This window comes from Arachis ipaensis, chromosome B9, assembly GCF_059453495.1.
Source record: "Arachis ipaensis isolate K30076 ecotype BB chromosome B9, ASM5945349v1, whole genome shotgun sequence".
Classification (NCBI taxonomy): Eukaryota; Viridiplantae; Streptophyta; class Magnoliopsida; order Fabales; family Fabaceae; genus Arachis; species Arachis ipaensis.
Window position 1 is genome coordinate 9,780,645 of NC_142444.1, and position 20,821 is coordinate 9,801,465.

The 20,821-nt window shown below is 25.4% G+C and overlaps 1 protein-coding gene across 1 annotated transcript; it reads right to left on the reverse strand.

The window, feature by feature from the left end:
- Positions 1–838: 838 nt before the first annotated feature.
- LOC107617918 (seed linoleate 9S-lipoxygenase-3) lies at positions 839–8,510 on the reverse strand. Its single transcript, XM_016319797.3, has 9 exons — positions 8,236–8,510; positions 6,889–7,178; positions 6,005–6,245; positions 5,415–5,735; positions 4,921–5,006; positions 4,669–4,776; positions 4,263–4,567; positions 3,577–3,840; positions 839–1,773 (listed from the first exon to the last, which is right to left on the reverse strand). Exons 1-9 carry the CDS (start codon positions 8,429–8,431, stop codon positions 1,017–1,019), a joined length of 2,568 nt encoding a protein of 855 aa, XP_016175283.1. The 5' UTR covers positions 8,432–8,510; the 3' UTR covers positions 839–1,016.
- Positions 8,511–20,821: the final 12,311 nt, after the last annotated feature.

Consider the following 20,821-nt stretch of genomic DNA (forward strand, 5'->3'; position numbering starts at 1 on the left):
AAAATATTATGTTAATTATTAAAAATTAAATAATATTTATACTTTTATCTTGAGACAATAAATTAAAATGAAATAACATTTTTTACAAAATTAATGAAGAGTTTAAGGACAAAAGACATCATTTATGAAGAAAAAATATTTTTAATTTTATTGACGTGCTTACATATTTTCTAATGGAATAAAAAATTCAAATAAAACATAATTTTTTAAAATAAAATAATTTTTTATTTTTAATTACACCTTATGCAACAAAACCAAGGTAAGTGTTTACTTTTACAATTTAAAAATAAAAACGTAAAAATGGTCAAATAACACAATCTACAAAATAAACAAAAAAATGTATATAAAGAATTGTGAAAACTTATGTATAATTATTTTTATATAAAATTATAGGAAGTACACACAGAAAAAGAAAGATTCAAACGGTAATCAAAAACCAAACACTATACTGAAGACACAAAGATAAAGAGTAGCACATTAGAATTACAATTTGAAATATATTATTTCTAATTATATTAATTATACATTAAAATCAGTTATCAAAATTTATTATTAGTATAAAATATATATTAAAATATAAAATAAATATTAAAAATAAATTAAATTACATATATATTTATATATAAATAAATAATGACTCATTTTAATAGTTAATTTTAATATATAAATAATATTTTTATATTATTTTAATGAAATTTTCAGGGAGAAAAAAGGTATTAGTATCTCTATTCATACTGTATTCTCGAAAATTAAAAAGAAGCATCAAGTAAAAGATTTTTCAATAAATATACAAAAGACTGGAGCTTTATTTATTTTCATATATATTGCAAATTTAGCATATTGTACAAACACACACAACTTTATTTCCAAATCAAACTAAAACATCCAAACACAAAAACAAAGATAATTATACATAATACTTAATAACTTGATCAAGGAATATATTAAGATTATTCCTTATCTTATTTAAATGCCACACATAATACAACCAAACTAATTAACACCCCCATATGCATTTAGATAGAGATACTATTAGGGATTCCTCTGAAAGTCAAGCCTTCTTCACTTGAAGGATAAAGCAAAGTGTAAGGCATGCTAACAGGCCCAACTCTGTTCCTCAAAGTCTCATTGTTGTTCCTCTGAACCAATTGCAATTCAACATTAGCCAAATTTGTTCCAAACCTCTTGAATGCTTCTTGTGCCTTTGTATCATTTGTCCAAAAGTCAGCACTATCTCTTTGCCCTAAATAGTACTCATCAGAAGCATGCCTGGACAAGATTTCAATAACAGAAAGATCAATCAGAGTTTGAAACTTGGGAGTTATTGTTCTCAGGTAAGCCTTCTGAGCATTCGTTGAAAGCTCATCATATTCCGGAGTTCCTTTTTCCGGCATGAACCGCCGACTGAGGGTGGGGCGGTTCAAGATGAAACCGCCGTAAGGATACTGTCCGAAATTAACAGCTGCATGAAGCGCCGAAGCGATCCATATTAGGGTAGAGCAGACTTGTATGAGTTCTTGAGGAGTTTGCATTGTTGGCCACCAAGGAGCATCTTTTTTGTCACCATGGCCAACAGTGACAATTTCATGCCACCAAGATTGGAGTTCAGAGTCTTGCTGAATTGTGTCATTTGATGGATAGTATATTGATACATATTCTTGGACCCATGTTTTAATGGCGTCCCAAATGTCTAGTCCATCAACTGCATAAGGGTAGTCCTCTACTATTAGACGGACACCATGAGGGGAACTTGGATCCTCCACTGCCATTCCTCTGAAATTAAACAATCAAAATTTTCTTTAAATTATAAAATATAATCTTACGTGATCTGCAAATATTATGTTGACCAATAATAATTTATGGGAGTCACTTAAATAAAGATGTCAAAAACGTCTTTTTTTTAAGATTTTTTTAAAAAATTAAAATTTAATACATATAATTAATTAAATTATATTATTTTTATTAAAATTAGATCAGACAAACACTATAAGAAAATAGAGTTATTTTAACACTTTATTTTTTAACACCATAATTAAATGTCAAAATTAATATATATTTTTGACAAATATCACAAATGTCAAATCTTCTATATTTTCTTGATGAATAATTTGACCGTAGAAAATTACTCCTCAATTTTGATACTCATTTGTTTTTAATTACTCCACTATTTTTTTTCTTCTTTGGGCTCTATTAATTTTGACATCACACTGCTCTCAGTTTAGGATTATACTACTCATTCTTTATCTTCAAAATCTCAATTTATTCTTTAGTTTCAAGATCTCATTTCATTCTTTGTTAAAATATTTTGTTAAAAATATTTTATAGTCAATAAGTGTCAAAATAAATAGTATTTTTAACAATTAATAAGTATCACAAAAAATATATTCTCAAAATTTTCTAACAAATTATTTTTGACAGCCAATATTTATCAAAATAAGATTTAAATTTTTTTCACAATCACTTATATGTTAAAAATACTATTTTTGACAAAATTTTTATTAACATATTTTCATAGTTAAAATAGTATCAAAATTTGTTTTTTTTGACAAATTTTAATTTTCTTTTACACATTATAACCCTAAAAAATAATCTTTATTGTTGTAGTGAAATTAGTTTAACAAAAAAATTAATAAATTAAATTTTGAACTGATATAAATTAATATTTTTTATAAAAAAATTACTATAATACCCTTATTATAAAACATAACTAAAATATTTCTATTATATATATATATATATTAATTTTAAAAATTTTAAATTCTAACCCTATAACGATAAAGAAGAAAATGGCTAGAATTTATAATTCTCAAAATTAATATATATAATAAGAGTATTTTAGTCATTTTATATAATAGGGGTATTGTAGTTATTTTTTATAAAAAATAATATTAATTTAGACCGATTTAAAATTTGATTCACTATTTTTCAGTCAAATTAATTTGTCTGACGTAATTTTGATAAAAATAACATAATTTAAATAATTATATATGTTAAATTTTAATTATTAAAAATATCTTTAAAAAAGACGTTTTATGCGTCTTTATGTGGGAGCATCCCTCATAATTTATATTCATATTTAAAAGAATTTTATATTAAAAAAATATATAGTTTATACTTATATTTATCATAATTTACACATAAATTAATACGTTTATACTCATATTTTTTAAAAATTAAACACAAAAATAAAATTTATTTATTAAAAATAATTTAATATTTATAACAAAAAAATATTAAAAAAAAAGTTTTTGGAATCAACATTATAGTCAATACTCAATATTAAAAAAGAATATCTCAAACTTTTAAAAATAAAAACATCTAAAATTTAATTAAAAAATTTATTCAAAATCAAAATTCAACAAAACTCGTATGTAGTGAATTTCGTACTAAATAGTATGCCACAGTGTTAGTTGATCTTAGCTATTATAGTCTTAGGTTCCTAGCATTAACAATAATTTTATAATAATTTATATACATCTTCTTATATGACTTTAAACTTTTGACACAAATAATTCTATAACAAATATTAAGAAACAATAATAATAATGTGTAATTGCTGGTGTTGTAAGAATTTACCTTTTGATGAGATCCGCAGGCAATGCTTGGTCTGTAAAAACCCAATCCTTGTAAATAACAGAGGACATTTCCATAGCATACCTTCCCCACAAGAATGTTTGTTCTATAATACCATCTGCGTTGACCAGGGATGACCTTGCTAGTGAATTTATATTCATGGTGTCGCGATAATGAGGATGTAGAAGCTTATAAATAGGATGAAGCACACTTAGCTGTCTATTTGTTGCAATCACGAATGGTTCAACTACTGCATGTGTGTTTAACCTACATATAATAATAATAATAATCCATGACAAAATTAAGTTTTTAATTTCTTTGCATTCACTATCAGCAGCTATATAATAGACAAAAAAATATAAAAAATTAATTTTTAGTTAGTCAATTTTAAAATTTAAGCTTATAATTTAGCATATACAATTAAAAGTTTATGATTTAGGGTCTATATTTTAAAAATTTATAGAATGTATTGATTTTAGCCATTATTTTTAATTAATCTAACAATATATTTTTTGTTTATATTTTAAATATTGTTGATTAATTATTGGTAAAAAATAATAAATTAATCCTCTAGTATTTTTTTAAATAAATAAAATAATTTTTAAAAAATTAATTGATATTAGTCTAAAAAAAGTTAGTTAATAATGGAGAAGAAGAAGGTAATAAGATTGATAAGTATTATTGTTTACCAGTGACTGACAAGCTGATGAAAGCATGAGTCATTTACAATAACATAAGCCTTGGCAAGTAACCAAATAGCACTCTCAACACCTTCAATTGCAGGCAAGTAGACATTGCTAACAACACCATATTGATCTCCTTGAGGATGTGGCAAACTTAACTCAATGGCCAATGGCTTCAAAGTTCCATCATTTTTCAAGAAAAGAATGGTCCTTGATGCATAGGCCTTTGTGGGAGTTGAGTTTATTCTCCTTAGATATGGAATTATTGAATCATGGTGATCCAAGATGAACAATTTCTTGCCCTGGATAGCCTGCTCAACCAAATTTATCTCAATCAATTTCATTAATTAGGATTATATATATGATCATCAAAGTAATATGTAACATTATTGGACACACAATTTCTCTTTACCTCATCTGTTGTGAGTCCATCTAAGTTAAGCTCTAACTGTTCTTTGGTTATTATACAAGTATGATCACCATAGACTGTACTATCCAGTTTACTTTTTGGTGGAAACTCCTGAAATGATCAAATATATAATTTTATAAAATTTTGAAATAAATATGATGTAAAACAATTATTCATCTCCTTAATTAAGGATATACATATATATATACAACAATGCTGTATGAATTTTTTTAAAAAAAAAAATATTAATCTTACTTGCAGAACACGAATCAAACCAGGATTAAGTCCAGCAATAATCTCTCTAGCAAATTCTTCATCAGTCATCCATGCTGATTTACTCACTGAAAATATAAAATAAATAAATAAACAAATTGTAAAAAATGGATTATATATATTTATTTTCATATTATTAATTGAAAATATAGTTATAAAATTGCAAGTAGCACGTATGTTGAATATTTACAATCTACAATTTTTTATAGACAGGAAATTTGAAAAAAAAATTAATTCAGGACATAAATATTGTATAAGAAAGTCTATGGGTCAGCAGATTTTGTGATTTTTAGCCATCAATTAGCCATCATAATATTTTTAATGGTGTGAGATTGCATCTAATGATGTAGAATCATTCAATTTCCTTTTGATGGTTAAGTGATGGCCAAAATTTAACAAAAGTGCTGCCCTAGCACTCCTCCTATTTTATTTCATTTTTTTCAAACAAACTTATATTCCAAAAAAGAAAAACATACCTTGAACAACTTTAGGCACTGGGAACTTGAGGAATTCTTCACCGTCAGTTCTAAGAAGTTCATTGACAACAGGCAAAGGAGTAATTTCCTTAAACACATCAGTAGGCAAGTGAATTCCTCCCTCATAGAGATCAAACACATCTTCAAAGCTATCAAACTCATTTGGTGTGAAATTTATGTCAAACACTGATTTCAAAGCAGGGATTACATCCTGGGATATTGATTTAATTCCATAAGCTAGGAAGTCTGAAGATTTCAAGTGACCAAAAGTTTCATCTCTTGGGATATATATACTGCTGCTCCTACTCTCACTGTTAGGATCTGTTAGAAAGACAAATACATAGGAATTAAGAGTTTGAGAAGCATACTTATTATCTCTAGTCATAAAGTGTTTTCAATTTTGTAAAAATTCATATGCAGTTATTTTCATGTAAAATTGATAGTTGAGAGTTATTAAATAACAATTTAGTCAAATTTGTCTAATTATTTAACGACTTTCAACTATCAACTTCACGTGAAGTTAACTTGCAGGTGAGTTTCTACTTTCCAAAAATTTCGATGCATAATTTTCAAATATGTTTGGTATAAACCTGTGTTTGTTGGTTTTCTGCCAGTTCTACCCCTCCTAGGGTAAGGATAAGTAGAAGATCCTCCAAGAACTGGACGAGCATATGCCACACCTTTGTCTGGATCACCCAAATCATTGTAAACATCATAATCATAAATTCTTTCCCATTCTTTTCGTTCTCCAGTTCCATCTCCTCTTAGATTCTTCAATTCCAATTCTCTGTAGTACACTAGTGCACTTGGTGTCTTGCTTGGTAGATAATTCTGCAATATAATATAAAAAAATTATATAACGGTTAGGTCTTGGATTAATTCGGTTAGGTTTTAAATAAAAAGACCAAGTCTCATCGCCTACTTACTTATTAACATAAACCTTATATATATAATGCAGTGGATGAATAATTTTCATAACAAAAATATTATTGAGAAATGCTATTTATATTACTAAAATCAGCCACTAGAATTAATTATTATTATGAATTTTGTATATAAATATATATTTTATTTAATTCATTTTTAATATATATTTTAAATATTTATTTCAGTATGATGATAAATTTATACGTACCGATACGATTAAAATATAGACAAATAATAACAAGTCATGTTATAGTTGTGGTAGTGATATATTTTAGTTGAATCCTCTTTAAAAATTTAATTTCACTCTCTTTCTTTCTATTAAAAAATTAATTTTTGGCCTCTCTATAAAATTCAATCTAAATTCGTCTTATATTTTATAGGAATGGTTAATTTTTTTTTACCACAGATAGGAGACTCGAACCCGCAACCTCATAATTGAGTATGAAGAGACTATGCCATTTGAGTTATAACTCATTGGCTATGAATGGTTAATTTTAATGACTGATTTTAGTGTACAATTAATATAATTGTGGTAGTGATAGCTTACATTGTTGGCGAAGAAAATGCGATCAGATTGATAGTTTTTGGCATTGTAAATCCAGGAGTTGCAAACAAAGTGGATGGTTCCAACATTATTTGGAATATCGTCAAGAGTCAAGCTAACAAGCAAGAACTCGTTTGACATATAGTTCTTTACGTAAAATGCTCCCGGAATCCCAACGTTACTATCATAATCGAATTCAATTTTGAATGCATTTTGTTTGTCTCCCAAAGTTGGCAAATTGTTAATGGCTCCTTTTAAATAAGCTGTATTCCCAACTTTTCCTTTCCCGCTAGCTGCATAAAAAAAATGTTATATGCATAAAAATTGATTTATCAAAGTAGAACTTTATTGCAAAAGTGTTCCTATTTATTAGTACTTGTATACTTAATTAAGAGTCTAGTTAACAAGCGTAACTAATCTTAGAAATTTAAGAATTTAAAAACCTTTTTTTAATAAATATATTGAAAATTTAAATTTTATCAATTTTTTAATAAAAAAATTAATTGGTAATTTTAACAAGTGTGCTAACATATTTGACTATTTGTTAGCAAAACTTCTAAACTTAATTATGATCACAGCATGATATTGAAACTTTAATTTCCCTATATATGAAAACACTTCTTCTTTTCCTTTTTTTTTTGTCGCTCTCTTTTTTTTTTTTAATTATTCTAAACTTTATTATGAAGTTGACTTATACAATATTCTAAAAGTATTAACTATAGTAAGCGATAAGAATGAATAATGATACATATATACATCCTTGTATTATTAAGTGCTTTTTTTTTATTAAGTTGACTTCGTTATTATTGAAATTTTTATTCGGCATACTAAAATTAGTTATTTACTAAAAATAACTAAATACTTTGTACTTTGGCCACAATGATTCGAAACCAATAATATTTTAATTAAAATTCAGTTGTATGGCGTGCTTTAATTTCCCTAAAATAGAATAACAAAGTTTGCTACATATTAGTGTATAGTTGACGAATATATATATCACTAAATTTTTATAGGAGATATATTTAGAAGAAAACAAAAGATTCCAAATGCAACATGTATGTGTGCCGATATATGATTCATAAAATTACTTTTTTGAAAAAACAATCCAAAACAAATTCATCATTTCGAATAATGTTTGACAAATTCATGATATATTGCATGAGAACTATACGATGAAAATTCAGGTGCAGTTATTAGCTTCACGTGAAGTTTATTAAAAAACGTTAAATGATAATTTAATCAAACATATCAAATTGAATATCAATTTTAAATAAAATTAACTGTAAGTGAGTTTCATAAAAAGCGAATATAAAAGAAGCAAAAATTAAGGTAAGTGATGGAAGAACATACAATCAACTTTGTCAGAACTTATCAACTGGAAAGCAACTGAACGACCCAAGAAGGAAGTAACAGTATCAACTATTGAAGTAAAACCACCCAAACCTGTGTCAAGAAGCCCTTCAACACTAGTTAGGCTATTAATGTCTAACACATTCTTTTGCATAAGCACAACTGTGCCTGTTATCGTTTGACCAAAAAGGGTCATCTTTGCTTAACTAATAATAATACTTATTGAAAAGCTTTATATGAGACCTTGGCTTGGCTATTGCTTGTGATGAAGCCATGCAAAATTGGTGGGTATTTATAGAAATTGAAGAAGAGCATAAACTATGTTTTTGTGTTCTAGATATTAATCTTCGTGATCCACGAGCTGCATGTGCAAAATGTGAATTAAGAGAAGACAAATACTAACATCGTTGTCGATATCGCAAATTATTATATAGAAGGTGATAAATAATGCTAATTAAATTAATAATAATGTGAAACTTTGTATTGACTATGTGCAAAGTTTATCCACATATTATAATAATGGTAATTATTGTTGTTGAGAAATGCAATAATTTTTTTACTTCCTAATATAATGACAATGCAATAGAAGATGCGTACTATAGCATGCACGAGTATCTCGTTCTCTCAATTTTTTTATTTAAAGATAGGGTAAAAATTAAAAATAGGAAATTGTGACTCAGCTAATAGAAACCTTTGGATAATTTATCAAAATTAATGCTAAGGAGTTGGAATTGGTAATTTAGTTGATATAACCTAGACGTGACTCTCATTAATTGAAGGGTAATGGTAGGTAGACAAAAAAAACAGCCAGAACTTGTCTTATTTAGCATTAATTAATTATCACAATAATTAATAGATGCTAAATAAAAAAAGTTATGGCTGTTTTTGGCTGATTTTCTTTGGTTACCAAACATTTCCGTAATCGAATTTCCTATTTGTGTTGTGGGTTAAAGATTAGAGTTAAATGAGTACACATGTAAAACACTGCGTATATAATCGAAGGGAGTTAATAAAAATGGTCTCATGTACGAGATATTCTATTACTTTCTTTATAGAGTACAAAATTTTTATTCTAGATTGATTAATAATTATTTATTTGTCTTTCTTTTAAATTATATATGGTGTATATAAGAGTTATTACTAATAATTAAATGAATAATAAAAAGTGAAAATTTACGTACAAATGTTATATTTTATGTGAAGTTAATAGTTATAAATTGTTAGATGATAATTTTATAAAATTTGTCAAATTATTAACATTTTAAAATATCAACTTCATCACATAAATACAATTGAATGTGAATCTTTATCACAATGATAAATAGAGAGAGAATTTGTTAGAGTGAGAAGTTATTGAATACATTTGTAGTTCTACATTTATTATTTCACACACCAATTGTTCATTTTCTTCATCAGTTATACTATGTGTATTTTTTTTAAGTTAATCTAAGAATATCCAATTATCAATACTTTATGTGTATGGTACCTAGTATATAAAACAGTTTTGCACTTGTGATAGATTAAAAAAAAATGTTTTTATCTATTTCAGCTCCGAACCTTAGCTTGGAGGTGAAGTACAAAATATTTCAAAGTTATTATTACAATTCAATAGATGAATTGACAGATATGATATTTAATAAACAAATTATTAAAGATGCATGAATCAAATTATTAAACAAATTATATATGTGTGTGTATAGACAAATACTGATATGAAACGTATGCATTTTTAAGACAAAATTGCAAACCCTATGACCTCGAGTGATGGAAACACTTTTTTTGGAGGGGGTGGGGGAGGATTTTCTTCACTTTAATTAGAACATATATGCTAGGAGTTGTTCATGTGTTTGGACACTTTGGAGGTATAGTTTGGGACAAGTAGTAATGAATATCTTCCGGAAAAAGTATAAAAAACGACTCCTTTACGATTCAACATAAACCAATTTTATTATAATTTAAATTTTTTAAATAAATAAAAATTTAAAAATCAAAATTTAAAAAAAATTCTATGTACATTTATTTTAATCATATTTATAGTACACAATAAAAATAATCTATAAAAAACTTAATCCCTTTCTATTCACTTCGAAACAGTTAAATCTCTTATTCCACAAACCCACCTTCTCCATGCAGTTTTTGGCGGCGTCGCCCACCGACCATTACTGTGTCTTTCGTTCCGCTGTACGGCCTCTTCTTCGCATCCCGTCGCCATCCTTTTTTATTGGACATAGCCGTCTCCACCGCCGTGGGATCATAATCCCAACGCATCTGCATTGCCAAACACCATTGTGACCTTCATCCATCGTGCCAGACACTATAAAATCTGCACCCCATAGCTCTCCATCCGTCGCGACGCAGTCACCGCCAGGCCCTATTCGCGACGCGCGATCAACTACTCCAATTTATGGCGACTCCTCCACTCGCGATGCGCGGCCTCCGTGGCTTCCTCCTTGCAACGCACCACAGCGAGTCTCCTACCATCCACGCAATGCCGTCCAAGAGGTCGTCGTTGGCCACCCTGCGACTCTTCTTCTCTTCCTCCTATTTGATTTTGAATTATTCTTTTAACTAATTTTTATATTTCTTTTTCTTAAATTTTGGAAGATTCTTTTTCCTATGTTCTGTATGTTTTTTTTTTAGGATTTAGATTATTCTTTTTATTAGTTTTGGATCTTTTTAGTTTCAAATTTTTTTTAAAAAGAGAAATTAGGATTTGCGTAATAAATGGTAAAAGGTGAATTAGAATAAGAAGAGGAAATTAATAATCATTAAATTTGCATCTTTTATAAAATAAAATTTAAATAATCATTAATTAATGACAATTAATTAGTATATAGTGTAGTTTAAAAGCGTTTGTTGACTTCTTGTTGGCTAGATTCCTGTTGATTTCCTAACGGGATTGATATCTTCCACTAGATAACCAATCTACTTAATATACTAAAATTGGGTTTTCCCCCAACTAATAAAGGTGACGTGTCGATTCCTCGTGACTCCGTTTTCCTCCAAAATGAATGAAATTTTTTCTATTCTAAATTATTTTATAAAAAATATCTTTATTATAATTATATTATAATTAATATTTAATGAATAATATATAATTATACTAATTTAGGAACATATCTTCATTATAATTATATCAAATTAATATTTAATACACTATTAAACTACTTATCAATTATCAACTAAAAATACTTTTAGTCATTTTAATAATAATAATAATAATAATAATAATATATGATAAATTGATAATGATATGATAATGACACCGGTCATGGTAATCATGATAAGAATATTTGATTCTAATTATAAAATGATCAAATCTTATGATACTAATAACGCACATTAATTTTAAATATTTTTAGTTATTTTAATTATATTAATTTTAAAAATATTGATATAATTTTAATTCTTATTCATTATTTAATAATAATAATAATAATAATAATAATAATAATAATAATAAAATTGAAATTATCACGTGAGTAAAGTAACAACTTAAATTTATAATAATTTATCACGGGTAATCGTAAAAATTATAATAGGGTTAGGTAAAATTATTTTTAGCATTAGCATATAATAATTGTACAATTTATTTTTTTATTACTTTAACCCGTTATAATTCTATTTTCTTATGATATTTATTTCAAACATTTTAAGTTATCAAACCCGTGCATGATAATATATATATATACCCCTTTTTATTTCAATCTGTGTATATTAGGTATAATATTCTTATTTATTATCCGAGATTTCTCTTATCATGATAGAAGATAAGGATTTTAATCATGATATGATAAAATTATATAATTTTAACAAAATTAATATATAATGCATAATTACTGTATATAATAAAAAATTACCTTAATAATAAGTAATTTATATATTTATTTTTGTTTTACTAAAGTCTATATATAGTATTTTTTTGTTGTACATGAATCTAAATTTGAGAGTCAACTCATAATTTTATATTTAGTATTTTTTTACTATTTCATAGAATAAGAATGTATTTTTTGTTTTTTATTGAAATTGATCTTTTTAAGGTACAATTTATAATTTTTTATAATATTTTTCATATACTCATTCTATTATATTATTCTTTTGATAATTTATTAATGGTTGTTACTCTAAGTTATTCTTATCGTCTAATGTTCCAATTCGATTGTCTTGCCACAATCGTTTACAATGCATCACATCCATGAAATATCTCATCGAGTTGGCTTCACTGATTCGAGTTTCAACTACATGGATGTAAGCGTTCAAAGAAGGGGCAATAATCTCTACTTTACCGAAGGATGGTTGGATCTACTCACCTATTATGACCAACCTAATGGAATGTGGATAAAGTTAGCTTTCTTGGGAGGAGCTCGATTTTTGATTGAGGAATTGTTTCCACGGAACTTTAGGGCAAGTTCAAGTTCCATCCCCTCCATGCTTTTTACGTCTGTCCGAAAATCTTTAAAGTGGAGCACATAATGAGATTGAATTCCCTCAGTTTAAGTTCAGTTTTGCTAAATTCGTGACAAACACGGATATGCAATTTCAACGATTGGTAATATATTTAAATTTTCTTATTTTAAGCTGTTCGTTATTAGAATAATTTTATAACATATTGTGATTTTTTTCAGAAATTAACGGCTTTCTTTTGCATGCATGCAATGCCATTGAGGGGAATAAGGGTTAGTTTGGTTTCTCGGTGTGGCAATTCTATACCTTGCCGCATTGCATGGATAGCGGATGATGAAGCTTATTTAACAAGAGAATGGTCTGAATTTGCATGAATTCTAAATGTTGAAACTTACGATGTTATTTCAGTTGATTGTCGTTGCGAGAATGACTTTATTCTATACGTGACTAAGGACAAGAATATATTCAATATTGTTTAAGTAATTTGGTTTTAATATTAGTATTTGATTAAATTATAATTAGAGAATTTTAAATTATTGCCTCAATTTATATATTATGAGTATTTTTTGTGGATGTGCTATTTTTAAATCTACTTAATATATTAAAACTGGATTTTCCCCAAACTAATGGAAGTGAGGTGTCAATTCCTCATGAATCCATTTTTCCGCCAAAATAAATGCACTATTTTCTCTTCTAAATTTATTTTATAAAAATATCTTTATTATAATTATACTATAATTAGCATTTAAGTAATAATGCATAATTATACTAATTTAAGAAAATATATTTATTTTTAGAAAGTACTATTCTCATGTAATGAAAGCACTATTCTCTCTTCTAAATTTATTTTTAGAAAAATATATTTATTATAATTATATTACAATTAGTATTTAATGAATAATGCATGATTATACTAATTTAAGAAAATATCTTTATTTTTAAAAAGTACTATTCTCATGTAATGAAAGCACTATTCTCTCTTCTAAAATTATTTTTAGAAAAATATCTTTATTATAATTATATTACAATTAGCATTTAATGAATAATGCGTGATTATACTAATTTAGGAAAATATCTTTATTATAATTATATAAAATAATCTACTTAATATACTAAAATTAGATTTTCCCCCAACTAATAAAAGTAAGGTGTCAATTCCTCATGAATTTATTTTTTTTTCAAAATAAAAGCACTATTTTCTCTTCTAAATTTATTTTAAAAAATATCTTTATTAGAAATATATTACAATTAGTATTTAATGAATAATGCATAATTATACTAATTTAAAGAATATCTTAATTATAATTATATAAAAAATTAAACATAAATTTATAATTCTAATTGTTATAAATATGATACTAACGTTCGTAGTGGTAAATTGATATTGCAATAATTAATTTTTATAATTATTTTTGTACTACTAAAGGCTATATATAGTGTTTCTTTGTGGTTAGTGAGTCCAAATCTTCTAAGAATCAAAGCATTCTTTTTTTTCTAATCTTTTATTCTTCTTTGATTGGACAATTGTTTCTAAGGAGCTTTGTAGGTCAAGTTCAAGTCACATCCCTTCCACGTTTTCTATGTTTGTCCAAAAATATTAGAAGTGGAGCATATAATGAGATTGAATTTCCTCAATTTAGGTTCAGTTTTGAAAAATTCGTGCCAACCTTGAAGATGCAATTCAAAAATTGGTACTATATTTAAATTTTTTTCTCTTAAACTTTTTGTATTAAAAATAATTTATAACATATTGTGATTTTTTTCAGAAACTACCGGTCTTCTGGTGCATTAATGCAATGCCATTGAGGAGAATAAAAGTCAATTTAATTTGACCATTTTAATAAGAAGATAGTCTGAATTTGTACGGATTCTAAGTGTTCGATCTTATGATATTATTTTGGTTGGTTGTTACGAGAATGACTCTAATCTATACGTATCTAAGGATTAGAATAGATTAAATATTATTTAAATAATTTAGTTCTAATATTGGTAATTGATTAAATTAGTTTTAGAAGAATTTAAATTGTTGTCTCAATTTATATATTATGACTATTCTTTTTGTATATGTTATTTTTAAATTTTTTAATATGATTTTTTTTTTAATTTTTAAGTTTATTTTCTTTTTTGGATATATGTATCACCTTTTTTTGTATTTCAGATTAGTAATGCAATTATTAAGAGAAATGTAATTCATCAATAAATTAGAATGATTAAAAGTTTAATTATATTATGTGGACACAAGATTGATTAATTAAGATTAAGACGTGAAAAAAAAAGAGTCACAATACGTGGTTTTATTTTCTTGCTAATATATGAAAATAATTGAAAGAAAAAAATTAAAATATCACCGTTTAAAAAAAATTGTTAATCATGCATATGAAAGGAATTGAAAAATATGCATGGATATAAAAATTAAAAAATTATTACTCGAAATAAAAAATAATCATATATATATATATATATATATATATTATATGATTATTAATATATGTGACTTAAATTTTTATATGTACAATTAATAAATATATATATATATGAAATTATTATAATTTACGAAAATTACACATACGATGACATTAATAATAAAAAATAAAAAAAATTATTAAATAATTGTAGGCTCAAAAAAAATTAATCATAATAAAAAAATAATTAATATATGGAATTTAAATATATTATATATATATATATTAGAATTATTTAACAAAATAAATATATTCTAAAAATAAAAAAAATTATTAACTAAACAATTGATATATATACATATAAGTAAATACGAAAATTAGTATGATTTATGAATATTATTATGCGTATGATGGTATTAATGGAATAACAAAATCATTGAATGATTGTAGATTAAAAAAAAATATTTATAATAAAAAAATTAAAAAATAATTAATATATGTGACTACTTAATATATATGTATACTTAAATAATAAAAGATTTAAAATTATTTAAACAAAATAAATAAATATATCCTACGAATAAAAAAATCATTGACTAATCGATTAATATATACTGGTAGTATAAATAAAAAACCATTAAATAAAAAAGAAATAGTATGTTTTCAATTTTGGGAATAAAACGTAAATAATTATAATATAATAATTTGTTTAATTATTAATATTTATAATTTTTATTTTAAATCATAAATTTAGAAAAAAAGTAGATTAACAAAAATGATTAATAACTATATTAGAATTGATACACATAACACTAGATTAAGAAAAAACAAACGCATAACATGTTACATTTTTATTAATCAAATTACTATAATTCAAATTAATTTTAATAAAATAATTAAAATTATAATTTCAATCTTATCACGTGCATAGTACGAATTATTGAATAATTTATTATCATGTACATGGCACGGATTATTAAACAATTTCTCATGTGTTTTTTTTCAAAAATAAAAATACTATTTTTATTTATAATTATTATTCTTTATCAATTCTTTCATTTAAATACTAATATTATTTATTAATTTTTTTATTTTTATTTCTCACATTTATTAAAAATTCTTTTTCAATATTTTAGGTATTAATTGTTGTTAGTTAATTAACTTATTTTAGGTATTTACTTATTAAAATTTTAGGTATTAATTATACTTCAATTACGGTATTAAGACTTTGAACATAATTTCAATTTAATTTTGGATAATATCAAATATATATATATATATATATATATATATGTGTGTGTGTGTGTGTGATATTTTAGGTATTAATTATTATTATTTATTAACTTATTTTAGGTATTTAATTATTAAAATATTAGATATTAATTAAATTTCGTTTACTGTGTTAAGACTTTAGACATAATCCCAATTTAATTTTGGACAATGTCAAAAGTATATATATATATATATATATATATATATATATATAATATTAAATTAGAAGATTAAATTTTAATTTTACATAAAATAATATAATAGATATAGAGTATAAATAAATTTATTTGATAAATATAATTATTTATAGTGTGATATTTTATTACGATAACATATTTTTATGTATTGATTCTGTATATAGCAATAATATATATATATATTATTTTTCTATCACATGACATATTTATCATTATATTTTAAATTTAGAGTTTTCTTGATCGAATATTGCAGTAAAAGAATGACAAGCAAAAAAAAATTAAAAAAAAACATAGGAATATTCTAAACATAATTACCGCTAATCTTTTTTTCTTTAGTTTTCAAATATATTATTTATTTTATTTATTTAGAGTAATAACTAAATTTATTATAACTATAGTAAAATTATCTTTAAACTATTAGTATTATTAGTAAATTCTTAAAATTTTTGACATATTATTAGTATATATAATAAGCAATAGTAAATTTTGTTTCATGTTTATCATTTAAAAAATTTATAATTTTCACATAGTCTTTATTCTATTTTTTTTGTTATACCTAATAGCTATTGACTACGATCCTATCAATAGTATCACCTATAATAGATTATACGAAGAGAAAGTATGAAAAATAAAGACAATAATTATAAAGTTATAGAAAGTTCTATTCAAGTTTGACAATAGCAAGACGGTTTACATAAAAATGGTTCTAATAGATGATAAGATTAGTTGATTCATTTACTAAATTTTTTCAAGTAATGCTAAGTTCAATTTATAAATAGAGATTAATTTTGATGCACCGACACAGTCGTGCAATCACATCCGTTCTTTTGGATGACCATTCACCGATCAATGTGAAAGGTATTTATTTTTATTGATGTGTCATTACGTAATTAGGTGCACTTGTAAAACTACTTTACACTGTCAGTGCATCAAAATTAAATTCTTATAAATATTTGTAATTCATATTTTAAGTTAATTTATAAGTACACCATTTCACAAGTCAAAGATAATTCTTTTTAATAGCTTTGTAAATGCTAATAGCTTTTATATTTAATTTATTTTACAATACGATAAAATTCAATGTTCAATCAAGAATTATTTAACAAAAATATTTGAGAATGAATTAGTAGAAAGAAAGGTCTATGTCTTCTCAAATTTTGAGATTGAGAAATCAAGCGGAATATATCTTCTGAATGTACACACGTGCAAAATATCTTTTAAGATGGAGTCACGTATAGTACATACGGTCGATGATCATAAAATTTTGAATAATTATTTTAATTTGCTTGCCCATGCTGATATATTGAAACAAATAAATGAACGATTCTACTTATTTGGTACGTAATTAATTTATATTAATCTACACAAAATTATTTTTCTTTTGATTTTAAGTTTTGCCAAAAAATTGTATAATAGCATCATTTTATCAATAACAAAGATTTTAATAGTTTATTTATGAAAATATTTGAAATTGTATTGTGACTTTTTTTGAAAGTATATCCTTTTATTAATATACTATTGTTAGTTTTATCGTTTAACATAAAATAAATCAGTAAATTCTCTTTATTTTATATACGTACGAAGTTATAATTTCTTATATTATTCACTCATTTGTCATTAATTTGGTACTTTTAATTCAATTTTTTTGTTTAATTAGATGTTATTGGATTCTTGACTAGAAAAGAAAAACTTATATAATGCTAAAAAATAGAGAGAAGTGACCAGTACACTGTGATTGATCTTCATGATTTGCAGTATGTAAAATTTTAATATGAATATTTCTTTTGGTAATAATTATGTGTTGTAGTGCAAATTTTTTTCCATTATGTATTACTACTTACTCTCTTAATTATTGCTTTCATTCAAAAATGAGAAAAAAAAAAAGATGTACACTATAAGATCAATTTACAATCCAATTACTTGATCATCTATGTGATCACCAAGCAACCGAATACATAATTTATTCTCTAATTTATAAAATTTAACAAAGACATTGGTAAACATATTGGTTTCACATTTATTTATATATTTTATTTATTTATGTTATATTTGTAATTATATTATATCTATTTTTATCAATATATTTTTTTAAAAAATACCGTTAGTGTTAGCACATGGTGTATTAAATAAATTAAATGATAGAAACATGTAACTATTTTCTTTTTCAGTCAAGATTCAGTAAAATACTGTAAGTTAGACTTGCAATATCAATATATTAATAGTAAAGTGGAGAAAAAATGTAATATTATATCAAAGAATTTTTTTAAAATCATAATTGTAATTCATGATTGAAATCATAATTATAATTTATGATTAAAATCATAATTTAAAGATTTTAAATAGGATAATTTTATTTAGAGAATTTATAATTCAAACATAATTTTTATACATTTTATTTAGGAAAATTGTCTTGGAATAATACTTGGGAATCAGTTAAGGTATGGTTTAGGTTTCTTGCATTTAATATATAATGTTCTGTGAAAACTTAGGCTAGATGACCATAGGATAAGTTGGATTGCATGTGTATATTTAATGCTTAGTATCATGGTTGGTTTGGTGCTTGTTGATTAACTAGTGATTTGGCGAATTATTGATTTGAGGTATAACTATTGTGGAGGTTGTTGTGATAATGAGGTATTTTGTGTTAAAAGCCTAGGATTTGTGAACTATGATTCTTAGTTGAATTTTGGTTGTTGGATTTGAATATTGTATTAGTATAATTGTTTATCTGAGGTAGATTTATTGTGGTGATTGTTATGATGATGAGGAAGGGTATGTTGAATTGAAAAGAATGCAGGTTTATACTCGAAAATGGTGGCAAAGTCCGAGTTTTAGAGGAGATGTTGTCGAAATTTTATAAAAAAAAAATTAGAGATTTTGTTTATATAATTATTTATAAAGATTTAGATTCAAATGTTATATGGTTTGATTTTGAGTTATTAAGAAAATGAGCATGTTTTAAGTTTGATTCATTTGGAAAAGAATGAATTATGTTTTGAATTGGAACTATTGATGGACGGAATGGGAGGTGTGATAATGAAAGATAAGGATTGAATATGATTGACGTATAATGATGAATGATATGCGATTGAGAATGATGTGGATGTTAATGAATTATAATTGAATTATTTATATGGCTTATGAATTTTAATAATTTGAGATACGAGATTCCCTGGATTAAGTGCCGTGGCTTGCCACCACGTGTACCAGGTTTAAAACTCGATACTCTGTTGACTCTACGACGTAAGTGTGATCGGGCACTATATAAATTCCTGAGAATGTTACCCCCATTGAGCAATATTGATTATTTGAGAAAAAACTATGCATAGACTCTTGGGGATGCACGTCGGGGGACAGTCTAAGGACAATTCAGACTTGTCGGGTTGGCTGGATAACCGACAGATGAGCCTCATCAGCCATAGGACAGGCATGCATCATATGCATATTACTTGAATTACTTGCTTGTGCTTTAATTGGGTGTGCCTATCTGTATTTTCCATGCTAAATGTGTATTTATTACCTGTAGTAGTTGTAACCTTCTTGTGTTTGGCTTTATCTGTCTATTTATCTGTGAAAATGCATGATGGAGTTGGAGGTATGGAGGAATGACAGTATAGGACTTAGATTTAAGGTTAAGTTAAGTTAGGTTTAAATATCCTTAGAAAATCACCTTTTATGGCTTCTGTTTAATACTTTAAGCTCTATAATCTGAGTGTCGGCATTCTAGGATTGCCTCTAGCATTTTCAGGACCTTATATATTATGTGTGTGACACATTTTCCATACTGAGAACCTCCGGTTCTCATCCCATACTATGTTATTTTTCAGATGCAGGTTGAGAGGCATCTCGTTAGGCATTTGGACCCTTGAAGCGAAGTAGCTACTGAGCTATTTTCTTGTACAGTGATGTATATATATGTACTTAGCTTTCTCTCCGCATAATTTGTTCTTTTTTATCCTCTTAAAGGTTTATGGAGAGGCAGGATTGTGTATATGTACTTTTGGGTTTTGGATATGTATGTATATATGTGTAAATATTCTCCGGCCAGTCTTGACTTCGCAGGCTGAGTTGGGAGCTTGTTATTTTGTATCTTTGGCACTCTATTCCTACTTCTATTATCATATGTTCAATAGTTATGGTTTTCTTAGCACGCAAGTTAACTCGTTCCTTGAGCGTTGCACTTTTATTTCGCGATTTTTGTTTCCTTTATTCTTCAAGGCTCCTAGCATATTATAATTCTTCTGCTATTATATGTACTCATTTTATTTTAGAGGTCGTAATACCACACCACCTCTATTTTACGACTTAAGC

Bases quoted from the DNA above. Each gene is read 5' to 3' on its own strand.
- LOC107617918 (XM_016319797.3), bottom strand. From the start codon at position 8,431: ATGACCCTTTTTGGTCAAACGATAACAGGCACAGTTGTGCTTATGCAA. The intron at 6,246-6,888 runs GTAAGCTATCAC...ATTATATTGCAG, and splicing joins GCATTTTCTTCGCCAACAAT to AATTATCTACCAAGCAAGAC. The intron at 4,568-4,668 runs GTAAAGAGAAAT...TTGGTTGAGCAG, and splicing joins ATGGACTCACAACAGATGAG to GCTATCCAGGGCAAGAAATT.